The 25,302-nt window shown below is 34.6% G+C and overlaps 1 protein-coding gene across 1 annotated transcript in view; it reads right to left on the reverse strand.

Moving 5' to 3' along the window:
* Window positions 1-262: 262 nt before the first annotated feature.
* The window catches only part of DDX60 (DExD/H-box helicase 60), a 103,576-nt gene continuing 78,536 nt past the window's right edge, over window positions 263-25,302 (reverse strand). The window contains exons 31-38 of the mRNA XM_025385416.1: window positions 21,435-21,539; window positions 21,024-21,165; window positions 19,992-20,113; window positions 9,813-9,960; window positions 8,244-8,386; window positions 5,654-5,805; window positions 4,595-4,657; window positions 263-982 (exon numbers count right to left, since the gene is read on the reverse strand). Of these exons, the coding sequence (XP_025241201.1) occupies window positions 883-982; window positions 4,595-4,657; window positions 5,654-5,805; window positions 8,244-8,386; window positions 9,813-9,960; window positions 19,992-20,113; window positions 21,024-21,165; window positions 21,435-21,539 (975 nt within the window). The 3' untranslated portion in view covers window positions 263-882. The remainder of the gene's footprint in view (window positions 983-4,594; window positions 4,658-5,653; window positions 5,806-8,243; window positions 8,387-9,812; window positions 9,961-19,991; window positions 20,114-21,023; window positions 21,166-21,434; window positions 21,540-25,302) is intronic.

Consider the following 25,302-nt stretch of genomic DNA (forward strand, 5'->3'; position numbering starts at 1 on the left):
TAAACCAATGAAATCTATTTATAAATAATAGCATACAAAAGATCCTCTTTCAGTAAGACATCTGGGTGGCAGGAGACAGCAGACTTTTTGCTCTGAGGAAAAAAATTTTATGTTTTAGTTTAGGATCTAAAATAGATTCTAGAATTGTGACCTGAGACTAAGGGTAAAGGGGGAAGATTATTATATATAAATCACAATATATATGATGAATAGATTGTGCCAGAGGATTGACAGATACATATATTTAACACAATGAGACCAATGGTAAACAGATCAAACCCACTTTATTTCTTTGTGGTTTTCCAGTCACTTATATACAATTACAATAAAGTAAATCATTCTCTATATTTTTGTTAAATCATCACAAAATGTATGTTTAAAAAGTAGTTTAAGTTTACTAGAAAGTACTATCTCAACAGCTGTATAGCTAACTTATGTAATCATATTTATGCTAATTGAAGAGAATATATTTCACCTTCAGGATATTGTATTCATTTTTTCTAGCCTTAATAAACATTTTATAAATATTGACACTGGGGATAAAAATACTGATAATATTATATTTACTTTGGCTTCACAGAGTAAAAATTGTTATTCAGTCACATACAACATTCTTGCATTTTCTTAGTCAATCCTCAAACTACCTGAGACGTAACAATTATTACTCAGTTATAAAAAGAAACCAAGATTCAGGTATACTAAATAACTTGTGAGTATTCATGATAGAACATGGCAGGTTTGATTGCAACTCTGTTTGATTCCAAAGTGCTTGATCTTTCCACTTTATCATAATGCATTTCTGGCAAGAAGCATGAGAATCAAAAATGTGACGTGAAAAACTGCTATGGAATCATTTTTAAGTGGTTTGCATAGACTTTGTTTTTAGACTTTGTTTAGCTTTTCCGAAAAAGTTGTACTCAGTTGTTCAAAGGCTAAGACAACGTTGTCGTCTTCATTTTCACATAGCTCACGCAGGGAAACACTGGAAATGGGGGAAAAAATATAGGATCCATTTTACTGAGATTGAATATTATAAGAAAGGCTTTCCTTGGGTAAGCAGAAGTAAATCCCATCAGATGATGAAATTATGTTAGCAAAATATAAGGAATAATGATAAGAAACATATGTCTCCTAAAAAATCTTGTAAAAAAATTTAAGAAAAGATAACAAAACAACCCCCATGCAATTCTTCTCCTTGACTAATAGGCAAGAGAGAACCAAGAGAGTCTGAAAAGCCATCAAATTCCACATAACTCGATCCCTTCTCCCTTCAACAGTGCAACGCAAATTCCTCTTCTTTTCTCCATGTATCTCTTGTGAAGTCATTTGGTTTTGTTTATGCTAGTGTGTCCAGTGTATACTGAAACCCACAGGCAGCTACATCTACGAAGAGGAAAATATTCCTTTCTTTACCTAGATGCGTAAAAAAGATAATGGCCCTCCAAAGATGTCCACATTATATATTCCCCAGAAACCGATGAATAGGTCAGGTTAGATGGCAAAGGGGAACGAATTATGGCCGCAGAGAGAAGTAAAGTTGCTAATCAGCTGACCTTGAGATAGGAAAATAATCCTGGATTATCTGGGCTGGTTCAGTGTAATCTCAAAGGTCCCTGTAAGTGGAAGAGTGAGGCAGGAGAGAGTCAGAATGATGCAGTGTGAGAGTCTACGAACCATTGCTGGCTTTGGAGATGAAAGGGAGCCACAAGCCAAGGAATGCTGGCAGCCTCTAAAAGTTGGAAAAGGCAATAAAAGTAGATTGTCCCTTAAGAGCCTTTACAAAGAAATGCAGCCCTACTGACAACTGGATTGAGCCCAAGAAGATACGTTTTGGACTTCTGTCAGAAGTCAAATAATAAATTTGTGTCAGTTTAAGCCACTAGATTCATGGTAATTTGTTGCAGCAGCATTAAGAAACTAATGTACAGATAACAAAAAAGGAGAGAAGAAATCCAAGAATGAACAGTATAGCTGGGCTGATCAAGGGCTGAAAACTATCATGATCTGACATCTTATCAGCCTTTTATTATTTGCACCTCCCTGTTTCCACTAGAGTTCCAGTTATTTTCTAGTGTTATCACTGACCTACTACAAAAATTGATCCGTTCTGTCTCTACAACACCAGATTTCCTTCTGAGTTACAGACTTATCATTTGACTACTATCATTTCCTCCTGACTGATATCTCCCAGATATAATGTGATGCGTATAAATTCTAGCTCACTATTTTTCATTCTCATCCCCACGTGTCATGCTTATCCTTGTTTCCTATGCATCCTTAACAAAAATAGGAACTTTGGTCATCTTTACCAACTGCATAAAATTTTTTTACTAATTTCTTGAATTTTACCTCATAAATATTTTTCTAATCACTCTTCTGCATCATATTTCAATTCGCTTAATTCAGACCTTCACTCATTTCCACCTGAATGACTGTTATAGCCTTTGCACCTACACATTTCTGCCATATATATAATCTGCATGCTCATGCCCCTTTCGTGCTTATGCACTGTCTACACATTGCTCAAAAGACGAAGCCCAAACTTCTTAATGTTAATATAAAGACCTTTCCTGATGTAGACCCAAATTCCATGTAAAGTCTCTTACAACAACCCAGCATCTTCCCCCATCTCTGTCAAATGCCCATATTCTCCATGTCGGCGTAGTGAGCTTGGAGTCTATCCCTGACCCTTCAGGCCCTTTCTCATGTCTGTACTTTGAAAATATTATTTCTTCTTCCTCACAATTTAAGGCTTAGTCAAAAAATTACTTCATTTGAGACTCTTTCTTTGAATGCAAGTAGAGTTGAACATTCCCTTATCTGCCATCATAGCTCTGACCGTGTTTGTAAGGTCTATAAGTCAATCTCTTTCACTACACATGTAAGAATTTTTTTAAAGCATATATATCAATTTAATGATCCTTTGGCCAGGTGCAGTGGTTCTTGCCTGTAATCCCAGCACTTTGGAAGGCCAAGGTGGGTGAATTGCCTGAGCTCAGGAATTTTGAGACCAGCCTAGGCAGCATGGTGAAACCCCATTTGTACTTAAAAAAAAAAAAAAAAAAAAGTTAGCCACACATGGTGGTGTTCACTTGCAGTCCCAGCTACGTAGGAGGCTGAGGCAGGAGAATTGCTTGAACCTGGGAGGTGAGGTTGCAGTGAGCCAAGATCGCACCACTCCACTCCAGCCTGGGTGACAGAGTGAGACTCTGTCTCCAAACAACAACAACAAAAAAATTATGATCCTTTATAGCCCAAATGCTTAGGAAGTGTCTCATACCAATAATGCTTTAATACTTCTTAGATGAATGCACGAATGAGTGATTTCCTTGCTCAGGCTTTTGAGACAGCTTCCAAGTCTGTGGAGTTTCTAGGGCTGCTCTGGAGATTATAACTTGAGTAACTATGAGCCACTCAAGGAATACCCTATTAGAGATATTCCAAGTGGACAAAGCAGTTTCCTTCTGCTCCCAAAAGTTTTACTGTCTGTATAAAAAGTCCAAGCAGGTCTGATTCTGCTCAGATCCAAGATATAAAAAGAGACTTGATTAGCAAGAACCTAATAATGGAGAGATTTGTGGCAAATTAAACATATAAAAAGTGATAGGACAAAGCCACACCCATAAAGTATTGAGTTGCATGTAGATTGAAGACTTTAGAAAGACGGACAGTTAGGCTGGGAGTGGTGGCTCATACCTGTATTCCCAGCACTTTGGGAGGGCAAGGCGGGCAGATCACCTGAGGTCAGGAGTTCCAGACCACCCTGACCAACATGGAGAAACCCCATCTCTACTAAAAATACAATATTATCCGGGTGTGGTGACACATGCCTGTAATCCCAGCCACTTGGGAGATTGAGGCAGAAGAATCGCTTGAACCCAGGAGGCAGAGGTTGCGGTGAGCCGAGACCATGCCATGGCACTCCAGCCTGGGCAACAAGAGTGAAACTCCGTCTCAAAAAAAAGAAAAGAAAAAGAAAGATGGACATTCAACTAAGCAACATTAGATGGTCAATGAAACCTAACAATGGGGTACCCACATAAAGTTTGGTGTTGCTTGAGACCCCACTAGGTTTTGTTAAAGATGAAAATAGGAGGCCAATATGAAAGGTCAGAGTCAGAGGGAGCCTGCAGAAAACATCGGAAAAAAACATGAAATTCAAAGTATGTAAGTGAATATAAACCAGAAACCAGATAGAACACTAAGGAGCCCTCTGAAATATCATGTCCTTGACACACATTGCTTGTGGCAATTGAGAATACAAGGATCTAGGAGTCAATGAAGCTTTCAAATATTGCTGCCTGTCAGTGCATGATGCCTGGGGCTGAGACTCTAGTCTGGATGAAACTTCATCTCAACTAGACATTGGAATTAATTCTGTTATAGAAATAACACAACAGGAATACCATGTATATGTATATGGCATTTGACAGAGATAAGGAGACATTCTGCAGAGCCTTTGGGGAGTTGAAATGCATAGCACAGAAGAAGTTTAATAGCACCTTCATGTACCTGGCTTATAGTAACAGCTCAACATTTTTCAAATTATAAATAATTAAAAAATCTAAAATCAATATTTAAATATATAACACACCTGATAGATTTAATGGTGAGTGCAAAATCCTTCAACAAATAATAAGCATCTCCTTCATTCATCCTAAACAAAACAACATTTTGAAAATTAATAACACAAAACATTAAAGAACATCCTATCTTGTATTTAAATGCTGAATTTATCAGTAACAGGTACTTTTGTCTGTCAAGATCTCTTTCCAAGAATTATTTCTGCCACAGACCGTAGATATTGATTTAATCTATGGCAATGGTAATTATGAATTCAAGAGCTGAAATTTCACAATCATAGATAAGCAATAAAAATAGGAGGCTGGCCAACTCAGGAGATAACCAAAATAGGAAAACAAAGCTCAGGAGGGTAAATTGGAACTAGAGACTCAAAAGGGAAGAAACAGATGTATCAGTTACTAATGTCACAGCTGCTTTATTCACAATGAGTCACTTTTTTTCAAAACAGTGCTCAACATCTTTGAAGAGTGTCAGATATTCTAATACCTTCATTCTATAAGGATTGCTCCAACATTTTATGTAAAACACAAAATTGGTTTCCTGCTTTGGTGTGACTGAATGTCCCTCCCCACATCTATGTGCTCAGGCCCAAGTCAATTTCTTCATCCTAGGTAAATCCAAGAGTGTTTACCCCTGGTTACTATTTTTGAAAATGTTTTTCCTGCCACAGAACTAAAACAATTGTCATGCACTCAGTCCTATATCTACTCTTCTCAAATATTGGAGAGCATGCCATTATTTTTCAGTTTTAAAATATCTAATAATCAATAAACAGGAGAGTAATAAATAAAAATATATCTATGAGCATATGCAAATATTTATATTGTTAGAGTACAACATTATGTCATGTGAACTGGCCTAAGTGCCAAGATTTTGCTGGAAAACCACAAACAAAAATAATACCAAATTTGTTATTCTTTCCTGCCATTAGTCTCTAAAAATAAAATCTAGTATGCTTAGTATGATTTAACCTATACTTGAAACTGTAGTGAGGATTCTTCCTTAAAATTCATTAATTCATTAGAGACAGAGATGGGGGTACAGAGAAACATAGACAGAGAGGACATACCTATTATCCTGGACTAATCCTAGCAAGGAACCATGTTTGTAGAAATCCAGTGCATAGGCATTAAGCGGCATTTTCCTTCCTCGGTTATCAAATTTCTGTGACAACAGCACTGGAGCCTGAGAGCGATTTACACCGATTGTGCCTAGAGTAACCTGAGAAAATAAGATTTTTCTTAATGTATTATTTATGTATAAAGAAAGTTGATAATTTCTTATGTGGTGCTTTGTAGTTACATCCTTTAGTCACCGTTTTTAGAGCCCATTCTTCGCTGTGAAGGAAGAGGATGTTACCCACACACTGTGGTAGCACCATCCTAAGCAAGCCTGGAGAGTGGCTCAGCTCCATCCCATGAGGATTATTGTATCCACAAAATACCGATGACACTTTCAACCATCCATCCACTGGAATATAGAAATACTAGGAAAGAAAACCTAACACCATTTCATTCTCCTTACTGGTGAAAGGAATTTACTTGTAAACAGGATATCAATGAGTAGAGGATTATACATCACAAGAAGAGAATTCAACTGAACAACTCAAACAATCTTTGGAACCCAATTACCTGAATAAAAAGAAGGAGGAAGAAGAAGAACAAAAAGAAGGGGAACAAAAAGAAGGAAAGTAAAAAGAAGAAGGCTAATAGTTTTCCCATGTCTGCTCATTTTTTGAAAACTACTATACAGAATCAATAGAACTCTAGCATACCATTAGTATGAGTGTAAATTGGCACAGCTACTTTTTTTTTTTTTTGAAGTTACAATTCATACATAATTCATACATAATATCTATGAATAATAAGAGTTGACTCCCTGTACTTATGCAGATCAGTGATGCAAATTATAAAGTGCAACAGTATCTAAACAAGACTCTATTATTAAAACTTAATAATTTGCAGGTAACCATTCAAGTGACAGATATCAACTGCCTTCACCCCTGCTAAGACTTGTTTGGCACAGCTATTTTTTAAATGAGTTGGTAGTAGCTTGAGAAGTTTAATATTTGAATATTCTTGTTCCTATATGACTCAGAAAATTATTTTAACCCAGAAAATCAATACCTAAGAGAAACTATTGCACATACACACGAGACATCCATAGCAACACTGTGTGTAATAGCAAAGATGAGAATCAAACACAACTATTCAAAACACGAGAACAGATTAACGGGCTGTTTGATATTCATGCTATAAAATATTATTAAATAGTAAAAATAAAAGACAGTTTGATGTTACAACAGGGATGAACCTTAAGGCATAGCACTGAATGTAAATAAAAGCGACTTTCAGGTGACTGCAGTAACTGTTCCTTCACTTTTCACAAAATTCAAAAGCAAATAAATATAAAAAAGGATTGCATAATATGTAGTTTTTAAAAAGGAAAGTGAAAAACACCAAGTTTAGAAGGGTTGATGGCCTTGGAGAAGAGGGGAGACAAGAAAATGAAACATGGGAGGAGTACACTGATCCTTAGTACATGGTGTCCATGCTTTAGAACTTATCTATATGCTATAAAATAATGCTTTAGAACTTATATATATGCTATAGATAAGTTCAATGCTTTAGAACTTATCTATATGCTATAAAAGATATATTTGCATGTATACTTAGCATTATATTAAAATGTAAAATTAATTTTGTTAATTAAAATAAACAATAAAAGCAAAACAAGTTTAAGAGGTTATAACTTACTCTAGTAAAGTACATTTGTATAAAGTGAGTTGGGTAAGGTAAATGTGAGGGAATATGGAAAGAAAATGTGAGTTCAAGAGAAAAAGAACTGCAAATTTATAAATCCTTATAAAAAGATTTCCTGACTTGTTCTTAACTTACTGACTATGGGTATGAAAACACTTTCTTGTTGGTATTACATTTTATGCAATTAAAAGAATGATGCATTGGTTTTAACACACCAACATTTATTTGAAACTAAAAACTATATCTTCAGAAAGTATTTAAATTTAGGATAAAAATGTATGTGTTAATTTAAAATGCACAAGATGTATATAGTCTTCAAAATTATTTTAAGTGATACATGACTATGATTTTGGAATAAAATCCAATACATGTACGTATTGGAGTTGAGACACCAATGTCAATCCATAATATCAAATGTAATAAAATATGTTTTCTCAAAGTTTGTATTAAAATAATTAAATTTCACCAAGTGTCAACATTCATATGAATTAGCCAGGATCTTCCAAATGTATCTAGTTCTTTGCATTCCATTTTAGGCATCAATGATGCAGACTATAAGTAGTATTTATAGCACTTACAGCAGTACTGAGAAAGCCTGAAGATAGTTTTACGTGGTTCTTCCACAGCAAACCTGTGTCCGTATCAGTAGAGTCTTCAAAGATGGAAGAAAAGTAGTGGTGTTTAGAAACTCTCTGAGCAGGCTCCTCAGGCCAACTCTGAGAAACTGAAATCATATTGACTTCAAGAGCACCAATTCCTGAATATATCTGTTGATACATCCAGATTTTTTTTTTCCTTTTTAATCTGGGAAATTTGAAGTTCTTTCTAAGCTGCCTAGCAATATAAATCCATTCTTTCTTAAACATCTTTTATTAATACACCTCACTCTTCACTTACATGGTTTGGAGTTTCTAGTCGAAGCAAATCATCATCAAAGTTCCCAGACAGACAAACAAATGGTGAAATTGCTACTCTTCCTTCCTTGCAGCTCATCAAATGAGATACGAGTTGAGAGTCTTCACATTCTTTACCTGTGAATTCTGACAATAATACTTAGGGATAGATTAGTGTTTTGAACTCAGGCAAGTTGTCAAACCTCAGATACTTTCTCTAGACCATGTTACAAGGGGAGCCATTCAGCTTCATGTAATGAAGACTGAAATGTTTTGTAAGTTAGATCACATAAGGTGAGCAGCACAGCTTGGCACAGAATACATCCAGTGAAAGTTGGCTACTAATGTTAGTATCACTATTATAAAAATGTGTATTATATTTTAGTTGCCTTAATAAGAAATGAAAGACTAAATTTAAATTGTATGCTCTTATCGGACAATAATTGTTATTACCTTTGTACTTTTTCTTTCTTTTATTTTTTATTTATTTATTTTTTTGATGGAGTCTCACTCTGTCACCCAGGCTGGAGTGCAGTGTTGCGATCTTGGCTCACTGCAAGCTCCACCTCCCGGGTTCAGGACATTCTCTTGCCTCAGCCTCCCGAGTAGCTGGGACTACAGGCACCCGCCACCTCACCCGGCTAATTTTTTTGCATTTTTAGTAGAGATGGGGTTTTATGGTGTTAGTTAGGATGGTCTCAATCTCCTGACCTCGTGATCCTCCTACCTCAGCCTCCCAAACCTTTTTACTTTTTCTTACTGAACTCAGACTTGCCTTCAGAATCTTTCCTGAAACCATGCACCACAATTAGTAAGTCTGGAAGTAGTGCATGAGAATAAATATATTTTCCATTGATATTCTTATAAAACCCAGATCAGACATTCAAACTGGTCTAATTTGTAATTGAGGCATAATATTCACAGACTCCAATCTCACCCCACCTGTGACGGTCACCTTTTTGTGTCTATTTTCCCTTAGAAGGCTTCCATCTATTAGCTCATGAAAAAAAGAGCAAATGCTAAAAGTGTTAATCATGTACAAAACATTATTTTAAGATCTTCATATATGTTAATTTAATCATTTAAAACTCATCAAAACTAGGTAGATAATGCTATTCCCTTTCTCATGTATCTATTCAGAAAACTAAGGCATGAGTATGGAGTCTCTCGCTCAAGAAATCACAGCTAATAAGTAGCAGAACCAGAGTTTGGACCCAGGATATATGCTTAGAATCTGCGTTTATGAACACTAAGCATATTTCCTCTCAAGACAGAGTGACAGAATTAGTCCCTAGTTTCTCTTCATCTCATAGATGCCCTTACTCTGTTTTCCAGGCTTGACCCTGAAGCAGCATTTAACAAGATGGTTATAAATGGCCCTAATTAGTTTCAGTCTCTTTTGCCCTTTTAATGTCTAATAAGCACAATTTTTTTCTTTAGAAAGGAAAGGAATCTCCTCACTTCAGGGCAGAATAACCTTTCTGGGGTTCCACTCTTCTTCCAGAATAAACTATTCTTAGGCAAGATTATTTATTCTTCAAATTGTTCCACAGTGGAGGTAAAATATACTTACTGATTTTTGACAATGGGAGTTGATATTCCTGATTCATATCAGCCAGTTTGGAAACAATTCGTAGGAAAGCGGTAAAGTCCTCCATAATTTTCATGTTATACTCATCTAAAGCATCACTGAAATCCTCAGGGAGCTCATCAAGGAACACCTAGAAGCCAAATAATTTTCAGAGAGATCTATTTACCTTCCTTCAAAACCGAATCGTTGGAAGAAGAAAGGTAAAGAACATTGCAATGTAATTCTATAGTTATCTACTAATATTTATGCAATAATGTCAGTTTTATTTTTTTCACTGGTGAAGTTCAGGTAACTTCATCTTTTGTTCCTATTTTCAATTATGAAAACAAATACCTTACTCATTACTCTTAAAAATGTATTTTGACATACTGAATCAAAACCACTTTTAAATAGAAGCATGCCCTCAAATAACATTAGACTTGTGAAAATTTCAAAGACTCTAGTGACACATTTGAATAGCAAGCAATGAGACAAAGTACATTTGCATGTCTAGAGTAAATCTCATTTTGTTTCGAGAGTTTTTTAAACCTCACTGGATTCATTTTGCTAATATTTAGTTAATTATTTTTTCACTTATATCCATGAAAGAGAAGTATCTCTAATTTTCCTTTTTATTATGTCCTAGTTAGGTTTTGATATTAAAGTTAACTTTTGCCCTTAGAAAGAGTAAATATTCCCTCTTTTTGTATTATCCAGAAGAGTGTAGTGGACTGAATGTTTTATAGTTTCTCAAACTTTATATGTTACAATTTGAACACTTAATGTGATGGGATTAGGATGCAGGGCCTTTGGAGATGATTAGGTCATGAGGGTGGAGTCTTCGTAAGTGGAATTAGTGCCCGTAAAAAAAGACCCCAGAGAGCCCCCCTTGCCCCTTCCACATGTGAGAACACAGCATAAAGACAACCATCATTATGATGGTGGGCAGCCCCCACCAGACGCCTTGATTTAGAACTTCCTTTTAATTATTAATTTTTTATTTTTGTGGGTACATAGTAGGTGTGTATATTCATGGATTACATGAGATATTTTGATGCAGGCATGTAATGCATAATAATCACATCAGGGTAAATGGGGTATCCATCACCTCAAGCATTTATCCTTTGTGTTACAAACAATACAATTATATTCTTTTAGTTATTCAGCCATAAACAAGAATGAGATCCTGTCATTTTCAACAACATGAAACAAATTGGAGGTCAGTATGTTAAGTGAAATCAGCCAGGCACAAAAAGACACACTTCACATATTCTCACTACTCTGTAGGAACTAAAAGTTAAAACAATTGAACTTATGCAGATAGAGTAGAAGGATGGTTATCAGAGGCTGGGAAGGGTAGCTGGGGGACGGAGAAGGGAATGTTTAATGGGTACCAAAAAAATAGCCAGAAAGACTGATCTCTTCTCAGCCTCTGAAAGGGTGACAAGTAAATTTCTGTTGTTTACTAACCAATCAATCATTGCTACATTACAGCAGTCCAAACAGACTAAAATTTGTAAAACGTTGGTGTTATTCTTTTTACAAGAAAAATCATGCATATTTAAAGTATACAAACTTGTGTTTTAATATACATATATAGTGATGTTATCCTTACAAAGTTTGGAAGAATTCACCAGTGAAGCCATCTGAGCCTTGGGCTTTGTTGGTGGGAATGTTTTTTAAAACAATAGATTAAATTTCTTTACTAGGTATCAGTACCAGATTAGTTATATCTTCCTTACTCAGTTTTGGAAAGTTGTATTTCCTAGGAATTTGCCCATTTTACCTAAATAGTCAAATATATTGCTATAAAGTCATTCATAAAATCTTCCTTTGCTCTTTTCAACGTCTAAAATAGAGCCTGTAGTACTGTCCCATTTTCTTTTCTGATATTTGTGCTTTTACTCCCTTAATGAGTTTTGCTAGACAATCAATTTTACTATTCTTTACAAAGAACCAACTTAGAGGCTTTGTTGATTTCCTGTTCATACAATTGTTGTTAATTTACTTCATATCTGTTCTTGTTTTATTATTTCTTTCCTTCTACTTACTATAGGTTAGATTTTCTTGTTCATTTTGTTATTTTCTTAAGCTAAAGTTTAAATCATTGATTTTTCAGCCTGTATTTTTTTCTAATTTATGATTTTAAGGCTGCAAATTCCCCTCTAAGCACTGAATAAATTCCAACTTATAAGCATTGTTATGTTTTCTCTATTTTTAATTAATGTAAAATATTTTTAAATTTCCATTATATGTCTTTTTTTTTTAATCCTTGGTGTGTATTTATAAATTAATTTTTTAACTTTTCACACAATTGAGATATTTCTGATTCTTCTGGTTAGTGTTTACCTGACATATATTTTTAATCACCTTACTTTCAAGCTTTCTCAGTTTTTATACCTAAAGTGTGATTTGTATAAACAGCATATATAGTCTGATGTCACTTAATGGCAGCGATATATTCTAAGAAATGTGGCATTAGGTGATACTGTCATTGTGCAAACATCACAAAGTGTACTTAAACAAATCTAGATCACATTACCTAGGGTTTATGGTATAGCCTATTGGTCCTAGGCTACAAACCTGTACAGCATGTTACTGAATTGAACACTATAGGCAACTGTAACACAATGGTAAGTATTTTGTGTATCCAAACATATGTGAATGAAGGAAAGGTACAATAAAAACACAATATTATATTTATGCGACCATCACGTATGCACTCTGTCATGGATCAAAATGTCATTATGTGACAGATGACTATAGTTCTCCGTATTTTAAGATGTAGCCTGAAAATCTTTGTATTTTATTTAGTGTATTTAGTACGTTTACATTTAATATAACTATTGATATAGCTATTTTCTACCTTGCCATTTGTTTTCTGTCTGAATTTGAACTACTCGTTATATATTTTTTCTCTTCCCTTCTTGTTTTTACCAGTTTTTCCTTTTGTTAACATGTATGTGCACACTATTTTACTAGTCTTTTAGCTGTTAGCCCAGAAATGATAAGATATAGCTATAATTTTATGTTTCTTAATACTTCCAAAATTGTAAAACATTTAAGTGTATTAACCTTCTGAACTCTTACATTATAATTTTCATAAATTTCAGTTCTACATATTATTTCAAATTTTATTATATGTTACAATTTTTTTTGACACAATGTGTATTCCCTTATATGTAATCACACATAACCTTTTCTATTGTGATTCATTCCTTCCTGCAGTTTCAGGTTTCCAAATTTTTGATTTTTTTCTATTTACCTAAAGTATGTATTTCTTTAACTGCAGACTTGATAGCAGTGAATAACCTCAGATTTCATGTCTGAAAACACCTTAATTTTATCTTTATTTTGACGAATATTTCCTGTAAGTGTAGAATTCAGGGATAGGAGTTATTATGCACACAAAAAATATTGTTCCCTTGTCTGGAGAGAAAAAAAAAAGGCAGACAAGAGGCAGAACTAACTTGCAGCTCCCTCTCAGACAGACAGAGCAGCATGTGGAGACTCACACCATGAACTTTTGCTCCAAGAACTGCCACAGGAACACACCAGGAAAGCCAAGAGAATCCACAGACCGCTTGAAAGAAGTAGCTTGCCACTTCAGGCAAGCTGAAAAACTGTGAATGTCCAAAGTGTGAAAGGGGGAACATCCACCCCTTAACATGCATCATCACTGGGGAAACTGAAGGTCCAGATCATGGGAGAAGGATCTGGAATTGAGATAAATTTAGAGAGCCAAGTGAAATATAGGGGTAGAGGAAGCAGTGGGATGAGCACTAGGTGCACTTTTGGTCTCCAGAAAAGTCATTTCTGACTTTGTCTCACAGGGGTCCTTGGGGAGGGCTTTGAGTGGAATTGGGGAAAGACCACATGGAGAAGGAAACTTCCAGCTTAACTTTATAACAATTTCAATGGAACACAAATTTTCCTGGACAGAACCTGGGGCTGGGGGGTAAACAGGAAGTGCAGATACAAGCACAGAGGCTGCAGCAAGTGGGGAGGTGTGAAACCCAAGTGCTCTGCTTGCTTTCTCAGAGGGGAGGCTTGTAGTCTGGGGCAAGTTTTCAGCCCTGCTCACAGATTGCCTGGAAATAAATTCAGTGCTGTTTAGGCATAGGGGACAGCACTACAAGAACTGCTGAAAGGAGCTCTAAATCTTGAAACAAATCCCTGAAAGACACCAAAATAGAACCTCCTTAAAGCATAAATCTCACAAGACCTATAAAATAATAGTGCAATGGAAAAAGAAAAAACAAGGTATTTGGGCAACAACTAGCACAATAAATAGAACAGTACCTCACATCTCAAAACTAAAATTGAATGTAAATGGTCTAAATGCTCCACTTAAAAGATCTGGAATAGCAGAATGGATAAGAATTCACCAACCAAGTATCTGCTGTCTTCAAGAGACTCACCTAACACATAAGGACTCACATAAATTTAAGGTAAAGGGGTGGAGAAACATATTCCATGGAAATGGACACCAAAAGCAAGCAGGAGTAGCTATTTTTGTATCAGATAAAACAGATTTAAAGCAAAAATAGTTTAAAAAGACAGAGGGACACTATATAATGATAAAAGGACTACTCCAACAAAACAATTTCACAATCCTAAATATATATACACCTAATACTGGAGCTCTCAAATTTATAAAAAAATTACTAATATACCTAAGAAATGAGAAAGATAGCAACACAATAATAGTGGGGGACTTCGATACCCCATGACAGCAGTAGACAGGTCATAAAGACAGAAAGTCAACAAATAATGGACTTAAACTATACCCTAGGACAAATGGACTTAACAGATATTTACAGAACATTCTACCCAACAACTGAAGAATATACATTCTATTCATCAGTATATGGAACATTCTTCAAGAAAGACAATATGATAGGCAACAAAACAAGCCTCAGTAAGTTTACAAAATTATATCAAGTACTTTCTCAGATCACAGTGGAATAAAATTGGAAGTCTACTCCAAAAGAAATCCTCAAAACCATGGAAATACATGGAAATTAAATAACCTGCTGCTGAATGATTATTGGGTCAACAATGAAATCAAGATAGAAATTTAAAAAGTCTTCGAACTTAACAATATTAGTGATACAACTGATTAAAACCTCTGGGACATGGCAAAAGTGGTGCTAAGAGGAAACTTCATAGCATTAAATGCCTACATCAAAAAGTCTGAAAGAGCAAAAATGGACAATCTAAGGTCACAACTCAAGGAACTAGAGAAACAAGAACAAACCAAACCCAAACCCAGCAGAAGAAAAAAAATGGCAAAGATCAGAGCAGAACTCAATGAAATTGAGACAAACAAACAACAAACAATACAAAAGATAAATGAAACTAAAAGTTGGTTCTTTGAAAAAATAAACAACATTGATAAATAGACCATTAGTGAGATTAACCAAGAAAAGAGAGATCCAAATAAGTTTCATCCAAAGAAATGAAACAGAAGATATTACAACTAATACCACAGAAATACAAAAAAAAAAATTATTTGAGGCTGCTATGAACACCTTTACACACAAACTGGAAAACTTAGAGGAGATGGATAAATTCCTGGAAATATACAAATCTCCTAGATTAAACCAAAAAGAAATAGAAACTCTGAACGGACCAATAACAAGCAGTGAGATTGAAATGGTATTTTTTTTTTTAATGTCAACAAAAAAAGTCCAAGACCACATGGATTCACAACTGAATTCTATCAGGCATTCAAAGAAGATTTGGTACCAAGTCTACTGACACTATTTCAAAAGATAGAGAAAGAGGGACTCCTCCTTAAATCGTTCTATGAAGCCAGTATCACCTTAATATCAAAACCAGGAAACGACATAACAACAACAACAAAAAAGAAAACTACAGACCAATATCTCTGATGAACGTAGATGCAAAAACCCTCAACAAAATACTAGCTAACAGAATCCAATGGCATATCAGAAAGATAATCTACCATGATCAAGTGGGTTTCATACCAGGGATGCAGGGATGGTTTATCATATGCAAGTCAATAAATATAATATACTACATAACAGATTTAAAAACAAAAATCACATGATCATCTAAATAGATGCAAAAAAAAGCATTTGACAAAATCCAGCATCCTTTATGATTAAAACCCTCAGCAAAATTGGCATAGAAGGATCATACCTTAAGGTAATAAAAGCCATCTATGACAGTCCCACAGTTAACATTATACTTCACAAGGAAAATTGAAAGCATTCCCCCTGAGAACTGGAATAAGAAAAGGATGCCCATTTTCACCACTCTTATTCAACATAGTACTAGAAGTCCTAACCAGAGCAGTCAGACAAAAGAAATAAATAAAGGACATCCAAATCAGTAAAGAGGAAGTAAAACTGTCACTGTTTCCCAATGATATGTCATATCATTTCCCAATGATATGACAAGGTCCTGGCATAAAAACAGACACATACACCAATGGAACAGAATAAAGAACAGAAATAAAGGGAAATACTTACAGCCAACTGATCTTCAACAAAGCAAATGAAAACATAAAATGGGGAAAGGACACCCTATTCAACAAACGGTGCTGGAATAATGGGCAAACCACATGTAGCAGAATGAAACTGAATCCTTATCTCTCACCTTATACAAAAACCAATTCAAGATGGATCAAAGACTTAAATCTAAGACCTGAAAGCATAAAATTCTGGAAGACAACATTGGAAAAACCCTTCTAGACATTGGCTTAGACAAACGTTTCACGACCAAAAACCCAAAAGAAAATGCAACAAAAACAAAGATAAATAGATGGCACTTAATTAAACTAAAAAGCTTCTGCACAGCAAAAGAAATCATCAGCAGAATAAACAGACAGCCCACAGAGTGGGAGAAAATCTTCACAAACGATGCATCCAACAAAGGACTAAATATTCAGAATCTACAAGGAACTCAAACAAATCAGCAACAAAAAAACAAACAATCCCTTCAAAAAGCGAGCTAAGGACATGAATAGACAATTCTCAAAAGAAAATATACAAATGGCCAACAAACATAAAAAAATGGTCAACATTACTAATTACCAGGGAAATGCAAATCGAAACCACAATGCGATGCCAACTTACTCCTGTAAGGATGGCCATAATCAAAAAATCAAAAACAATAGATGTTAGCATGGATGTAGTGAAAAGGGAACACTTTTACACTGCTGGTGGAAACGTAAACTAGTACAACCACCAGGGAAAACAGTATGGAGATTCCTTAACAAACTAAAAGTATATCTACCATTTGATCCAGCAATCCTACTACTGGGTACCTACTCAGAGGAAAATAAGTCTTTATACAAAAAAGATACTTGCACATGCATGTTTACAGCAGCACAATTTGCAATTGCAGAAATATGGAACCAGCCTAAATGCCCATCAGTGATGAGTGGATAAAGAAAATGTGGTACATATGTATCATGGTATACTACTCAGCCATAAATAGAAATGAAATCATAGCATTCACAGAAACCTGGATGGAGTTGGAGACCATTATTCTAAGTGAAATAACTCAGGAATTGAAAATCAAACATCATATTTTCTCACTCATAAGTGAAAGCTAAGCTATGAGGACACAAAGTAATAAAAATGGTACAACGGACTTTGGAGACTCATAGGAAAAGGTGTGAGGGGTGAGGAATAAAAGACTACACATTGGGTGCAGTGTACACTGCTTGGGTGCACCAAAATCTCAGAAATCACTACTAAAGAACTTACGCATGTAACCAAACACCACCTGTTTCCCCAAAACCTATTGAAATTTAAAAAAAAATACCAAAAAATTCATATGTGGTCATCTGGAAAAGTATTTTTGATCTAAGAATAAAAATGCAATAGCATGTCTAATATAATTCTAGTTATGTAACACCAAGAGTTTATATATGTATATATCTGATGAATGTATGTATTTGCATGTAAAATATCTGAATCACAACAAAATATTGTTCCATTGTCCACTAGCTTCCATTATTTTGATTAAAAAGAGATTTATCATTCTCATTATTGCCTCTTAGAAGGAAATGTATCATTTTATTTCTATCCTAGGAAATTTATGATTTTCTCTTTGTGCTTTTCAGCAGTTTTAGCTTAATGTTTTTCTACATTTATACTCCCTGAAGTTGACTAGGGTTTTAAAACTATGGTCTGCTATCTAATCAGCTTTGGAAAATTCCCAGCTATTATCTTTTTGAATACTCTTCGGCCATTTTTGTACATCTTTTTTTTCTGGGACTCCCATTATACATGCATTAAACTTTTTCCATGTGATTCATGTTTCTTATGCTGTCTGATTTTTTAAAATTTTTACCTCTGTGCTATTTGGATCCTTTCTATTATGCTGTCAACTTACTGATCATGACTTCTGAAATGCACATTCTGATAGTCAGATATTGTATTTTCAGTTCTAAAATGTCCATTTCATTTTATACATTGTAATTATCTAGTAAAAAATCCATCCTTTTATTAATCTTGTCTCTCCTCCTATTTTCTTGAACATATTAATCACACTTAAAATCCTTATATGTTAATGCTAATGTCTGGATCATTTATGGATCTACAATTATCGACCTCTTTTATTCCTGTTTATTGGTCATATGTTCATGCTTACTGACCTTTTTAGGTTTTGTTTTGGTTTTGGTTTTGCACCAGAAATTGTTTTCAAAGGACTTTACAGGCTTTAGATGTTATCTTTCACCAGGGTGAATGCCCCCATTTTCAAGTTTGGCCAAGACAGTGAAAGTATGATCACCTCAATTCAAGTACAGACAGTGCAGACTGCAGTGGGTATTGTTTTACAGTTTTAGTAAGCCTCATTTATGCTTTGTCTCTCTTTCTAGGTCATGGATTTCTTAAGATTTTGAGAATAAGGATAGTTGGACTTAGTCTTCTCAAATCTAAAAGACTACTAAAGCTCCACCTTTTTTCCTGTAGCACTTCCTAACCTGCTGTTTAATTTTCCAGTCCTAGATGGCTTCAAAAATGTCTTGAGGGTGATACAAGCCTACCCATGAAGACAGACCCAGATCCTTTTCTCTAGTGAGTTTTTATTTAATATATGGGACTTTAGAAATTATTATCTAATTTTTGCTTTTTCTTAGAGATGGGGTCTCCCTCTGCTCCCCAGGCTGGTCTCAAACTCCTGGGCTCATGCAATCCTCCCACTTCTGCCTCCCAAAATGCTAGGATTACAGGCTTGAGTCACCATGTTTGGCCTATTTTTTAAAGCTTTTTGGTGTAGCATCCTAACATTTCACGCAGATCTGACTGTTATGCAGTAAAGTGTATATTTATCATGATCTTTTTCTTCAAAATAGAGATAGTGAATTTTCTATGTTAAATATAAATTTATTTAAACAGAACAATTAAATAATTGTTTCAAATATGTACGGGTGGCGAAAAGTGTAAAGATGATAGGTCAATGACTAAAATTGTGTTCACTGCTCTAGAGGGCATTCTGTGAGAGCACAGATTTTTAATCCAGCATTGTGGGATTAGAAAATACATACTAATTCTTTTTGTTTGTTCCATAGCAACTTTTCACTAAGGTTATCTAGTATAAACCAGCATATCCCATTTTATTCTAGGGAAGTATAATAGTAATAGTATTTGATGTTGACTTGATGGCAGAGAATCAAAACCAAAGAAAATGTTGCATGTTACAAATAAAATTGAAAGTGTTTCTCCGTTTTTGATCTCTGTGAGTCAAGTAACGATTTCTTAGAGGACTATTGTAATATTTTCTCAGGGAAGACATTATAATTCACAACATGTATGTCCCTTCCATAGTTCTACCTTAAGGTAAAAGCATTCTAAAAGAACAGTATATTCGGTGATATAGCTAGTTGTTTCACTTAAATGTATAATTAGCATATCTTTTCTTTAGTCACCTGATGTTGTAATTTGATACAATCAATCAAATGAAAAACATGAATAAAATGTTGATCCTGTTTTTTTCACAAAGACTTTAACTTTTTGGTAGATTTACAGAGGGAGACATCAATTACAGATTAAACATCACACTGATTACAAAAAGAACAAATTATTCTATAAAACAAATGATTATCCTTTGAATGAAAATTCTACAGCCACTAAGTCATTTTAGGTAAGATCTATTTAGTGATTTTACATTATTAAATTTTATCAGAATCACACAGTTTACCTTTGATTGATAAAACTCGAAGTGTGTATCTTGGAACTTTGGTGGAAAATATCTTCTTCCGAAGAGATGTGCCAATACTAACATTAGCTTTTCCATAACGTCTTGAGAAAAACGTTTTGAGCCTATACAAAACAAAGTGTCTTCTTGTAAATATGAAAGGGTATAATTCTATTTTTTCATGTTTAAATGAAATGTCATATTACATTTAATTTCATGGAAACTAAAAATCTATGACAAATATAGCAATTGAAGAATTACCATACATCTGCTAATGGTTTTTATCTGTGCCTTCTTTTTCATCCTTGCTACCTATACCCTAATTTAGATCCTAATCATCCCACACAAATTGCCTTATTTCCTTACCTAGATTTCCTCACTTCAGTCTATCTTCGTGATTTTAAGAACACCATACAGATTTAGTGTTTAAATGTAAAAATCAAAGGATTTTAATAAAAAATGTATTAAATAAAATGTATTTAAAAATTTACTCAATATGGATAAAATTGTGGTATTTTTAGGGGAAAATATGATTCTAAATTACACTATTAATATAATGTCAGCTATTTAGGTATACTATACAACAATATTCAAAGAAAATATGATTGGAAGAAAATATTCACAAATATTAATAGTGATTATCTGTGGATAGTATAACTATGAGTAATTTTTTCTTTTTAACTTAATGCTTTCCTATATCCTTTTCCTATGATGAATATACATTATATTTAATTAGAAGAAAATATTTTCTAAAAATTGTATATTATTTAATATGTCATTAATCCTGGCAGCAAGGAATCACTGAAGTTAATACTTTGGAGGTGTTGACATTGTAAATACATATCATAAAATATGGCTGACTATCATTAAATATATATTAGTAGGTATTTACTTTATCAATTGAAGATCTATAAATTATATACATATTAATTGTATTTTCTTTACTAAAAATATTCCTGAAGTGTTGGTTTGCTACAAATCTGTTGCTATTTTTGGACTCTCTCTCTACATATATATATAAAATCTCAAGCTTACCTTTACTGGTTGGCTGACAGAGATCATGGAAAAGGCCATTTACAAGAAAACTGACAAAAACAAGATTAGAAGGTTCATGGTAATGCAAATGTGATACAAGTCCAGCAAACCCCATAGGATTACCTTCTTGATCTAAATAGCCCTAAAGAACAAAAAACAATTTATTAGTTTGACTCAAGTTACCACATAACAAGTAACTTATTAAGTATCAGTTTAAAATAGTATTTAATGCTAATATAAGAAATATTTATAACTATTACTGGGCCCAACTTTTATAATTATACCATTTATAAGTAATATCAATCATTGGATAGAACCTTCTAAAAGCTACAATCAGTTCAGCATGGTAAGAAATCTAGATAGTAGTAATGCTATTCCCCCCGCCCAAAAAAAAGTGCAGTTAATGCATACCTCTTTCACCAAGAACTGCAAAGAAAACAAGAAGTAAAGTTTTAACATGTCCATGACTCTGGGTTGCTTGAAGGACAGCAATGAATGCTTTAGCACTGATAGCACCTTTAAAGAAAAGAGTACTTTTAGACACACAATGTTAAGTGTTACAAAATACATTTGAAAATTATTATAAATGATAGATCAATATCTATTATACCACACAGACATTAGAAATGCATCAGATAAAATTTGATTTCATACTATTTTATAGTGTTACATGGCAACTTCTTTTTTTAACAAAATAGAGCACATAAACCGAATTGTGAGAAATGAAACGTATTGCCAAAGAGCCATTCCAGTTCAGGAGCTTATAGCTTTTAAGTTGTTCTAGAAGTAAAAAGATATATTATCCCATGTTCTGCAGTATTATTACAAAAAATCATGTAACAAGGTTGATTTCAACCAATGTTATAAAAATAGTGCTTGCTTTCCAGCATAAAACTGCATTAAAGTACATATATCTTTCAACTTCCCACTAAAATGTCCATGAAATTCCAAAAAAAAAAAAAAACAAACAAACAAATTCCCAGCATTGCCAAAATGGAAACTTAGCTGTCTTTAGCCTGAGGGTTTATAGAACCTAGAAAGAATCTCTACTTACTATAAGGCTAATGGTCTAGGAAGAGGGAGGGAAGGGAAAAAGGAAAAAAGGAGGGAAGGAAGGAAGGAAGGAAGGAAGGAAGGAAGGAAGGAAGGAAGGAAGGAAGGAAGGAAGGAAGGCAGGCAGGCAGGCAGGCAGGGAAAGAAGGAGAGAAGGGAAGAGGAAGGGAAGACAGAGAAAAAGAAGAAGAGAGAAAGGGAGAAAGAGTGGAAGGGTGGAAGAAGGGAGTGCACTTTCCATCTCCTTACTATGGGATGATACCTTTTGAGGGCACCATATATGGCATATTTGCAACCTCTTCTCTCTCATATGCCACTTTTAGTCAGAGATGGCAATAGTCAGAAAACAGCATAGTAAGAGATGAGGGTTTCATGGTGGTTCACTATAACCACAGAAGTACAGGCCTCATATTAAAGTCATACTAAGATGATAAGAATCCTGATGGCATTGCATACTATAGTTCATTGTGATTAATGTCGTCCAGATAATCAATGTGTAATAAGACTAGCAGAAGTAGAACATGACCTTTCAATTCAGAAAACTACATAGATAAAGATCTGCTAAACACTGATATTTGGGCCAAAAACTATTCATCCAGCTCAGATCTGAAAGAGTATTTGATTAGTATGTAGGTGGATAGAGTGAATCCAGAAGAAATTTCATACATCCTATTGCTTGGCAAACCATCAGATTTGGATAGATGCATCCAAAGTGATAAAACAGAAAAACCCACAATAGACCAATTCTTCTTAAGAAAAATTTATCATCTTCTTAAAATTATGGTCATGCTATAAATATTTATTGAATGTCTACATCAGAAAATCAGACAAACAAACATTATTGTCCTTAGAGTGCTTACATTCTAGTGGGAAATATAGATAAAATACATAAAAACATGACAGAAATAGGAAGATAGACAGATGATAGATAGGTAGATAGATGATTGATAGATGTAGATAGATGAATAGAAAGATAAATGATAGAATGATACATGATAGATAGAAAGGTAGATAGCAGATAGAAGATGGAAGATAGATAGATAGATAGACAGACAGATAGATAGATAGAGAGAGATAGGTAGGTAGAGGTAGGTAGATGGATAGAAATATTGATGATAAACATAAAGATAGATCAATGTAGATAGATACATAGATAATTTGATGCTATATAGGAACTGATGAGAACTCTATTTAACTGAATAAGGAACACTGTCAATGCAGCAGACAGAGGAAACATTTACAGTTTAGAAGGCATGGTGAGGGTAGGCTTCACTATGTAATGTTACAGTAAAGAATTTAATGTGGTAAGAGAGTGAGGCCATGTATATATCTCAGGGAAGATCGTAGAAGGAGAAGAAGCAGTAAGCCATGGTCCTCAGACTGGAATGTGTCTGGGGTGCTCATGAAGCGGGTAGCTGGCTATGTGGGAGAGAGGAAGAAGTGACCTCTGCAAGCTGGTAAGAGATCATATACTACAGGACCTCATAGACTATGACAAGGACATCTTTTCCTCTAAAGAAAAGATCTGACATATGAAAATTGTTTTCTATATGCAGCAAAAAAAAAGTTGTTTTGAAAAATTATTTGTATGCCCTCTCCCACCACTCTTATACAACATAGTATTGAAAGTTCTGGCCAGGGCAATCAGGCAAGAGAAATAAATAAAGGATATTCAAAGAGGAAGACAGGAACTCAAATTGTCTTTGTTTGCAGATGACATGATCCTGTATCTAGAAAACCCCATCATCTCAATCCAAAAGCTTCTTAAGCTGATAAGCAACTTCAGCAAAATCTCAGCGTACAAAATCAATGTGCAAAAATCACAAGCATTTTACTATAAACCAACAAATAAGCAGAAAGCCAAATCACAAATGAACTCTCCTTCACAATTGCTACAAAGAGAATATAATACCTAGGAATACAGCTAACAAGGGAAGTGAAGGACCTTTCCAAGGAGAACTACAATCCACTTCTCAAGGATATCAGAGAGGACACAAACAAATGAAAAAACATTTCATGCTCATGGATAGAAAGAATTAATATTGTGAAAATGGCCATATTGCCCAGAGTAATTTATAGATTCCATGCTATTCCCATTAAACTACCAGTGACATTCTACACAGAATTAGAAAGAAAACTATTTTAAAATTCATAGTGGAACCAAAAAAGAGCCCATATAGCCAAGACAATCCTAAGCAAAAAGAACAAAGCTGGAGGAATCATGCTACCCAACTTCTACCTTTAATACAAGGCTACAGTAACCAAAACAGCATGGTACTGGTACCAAAACAGACACACAGACCATTGGAACAGAATAGAGAACTCAGAAACAAGACCACACATCTACAACTATCTGATCTTCGACAAAAACAAGCAATGCGGAAAGGTTTCCTATTTAATAAATGATGATGGAAGACCTGGCTAGCCACATGCAGAAAATTGAACTGGACCCTATCCTTACACTTTATACAAAAATTAACTCAAGATGGATTAAAGACTTAAAGGTAAACCCCAAAACTATAAAATTTCTAGAAGATAACCTAAGTAATACTATTCAGGACATAGGCATGGGCAAATAGTTCATGATTGATGTGGTTTGGCTGTGTAATCACCTAAATCTCATCTTGAATTATAACTCCCACAATTCCCGCATGTCATGGAAGGAACTCAGTGGGAGGTAATTGAATCATGGGGGCAAATCTTGCCCATGCAGTTCTCATAACAGTGAATAAGTCTCATGATATCTGATGGTTTTAAAAAGAGGAATTCTCCTGCAAAAATTTGCTCTCTCTTTGCCTGCTGCCATCCATTGTAAGACATGACTTGCTCCTCCTTGCATTCTGACATTTTTATGAGACCTCCTCAGCCATGCGAAACTATAAGTCCACTAAAACTTTTTTTTTTTTTTGCAAATTTCCCACTCTTGGGTATGTCTTTATCAGCAGCATGAAAACAGACTAACATAGTAAATTGGTACCAGTGGAGTGGGGTGCTGCTGAAAAGATACCTGAAAATGTGAAAGTGACTTTGGAACTGGATAACAGGCAGAAATTGGAATGGTTTGGAGGGCTTAAAAGAAGACAAAAAATGTGGGCAAGTTTGGAACTCCCTATAAACTTCTTGAATGGCTTTGACCAAAATGCTGATAATCATATGGACAATGAAATCCAGGCTGAGGTGGTCTCAGATGGAGATGAGGAACTTGTTGGGAACTGGAGCAAAGGTG

The sequence above is a fragment of the Theropithecus gelada genome, chromosome 5, assembly GCF_003255815.1.
Source record: "Theropithecus gelada isolate Dixy chromosome 5, Tgel_1.0, whole genome shotgun sequence".
NCBI classification, from domain to species: Eukaryota; Metazoa; Chordata; class Mammalia; order Primates; family Cercopithecidae; genus Theropithecus; species Theropithecus gelada.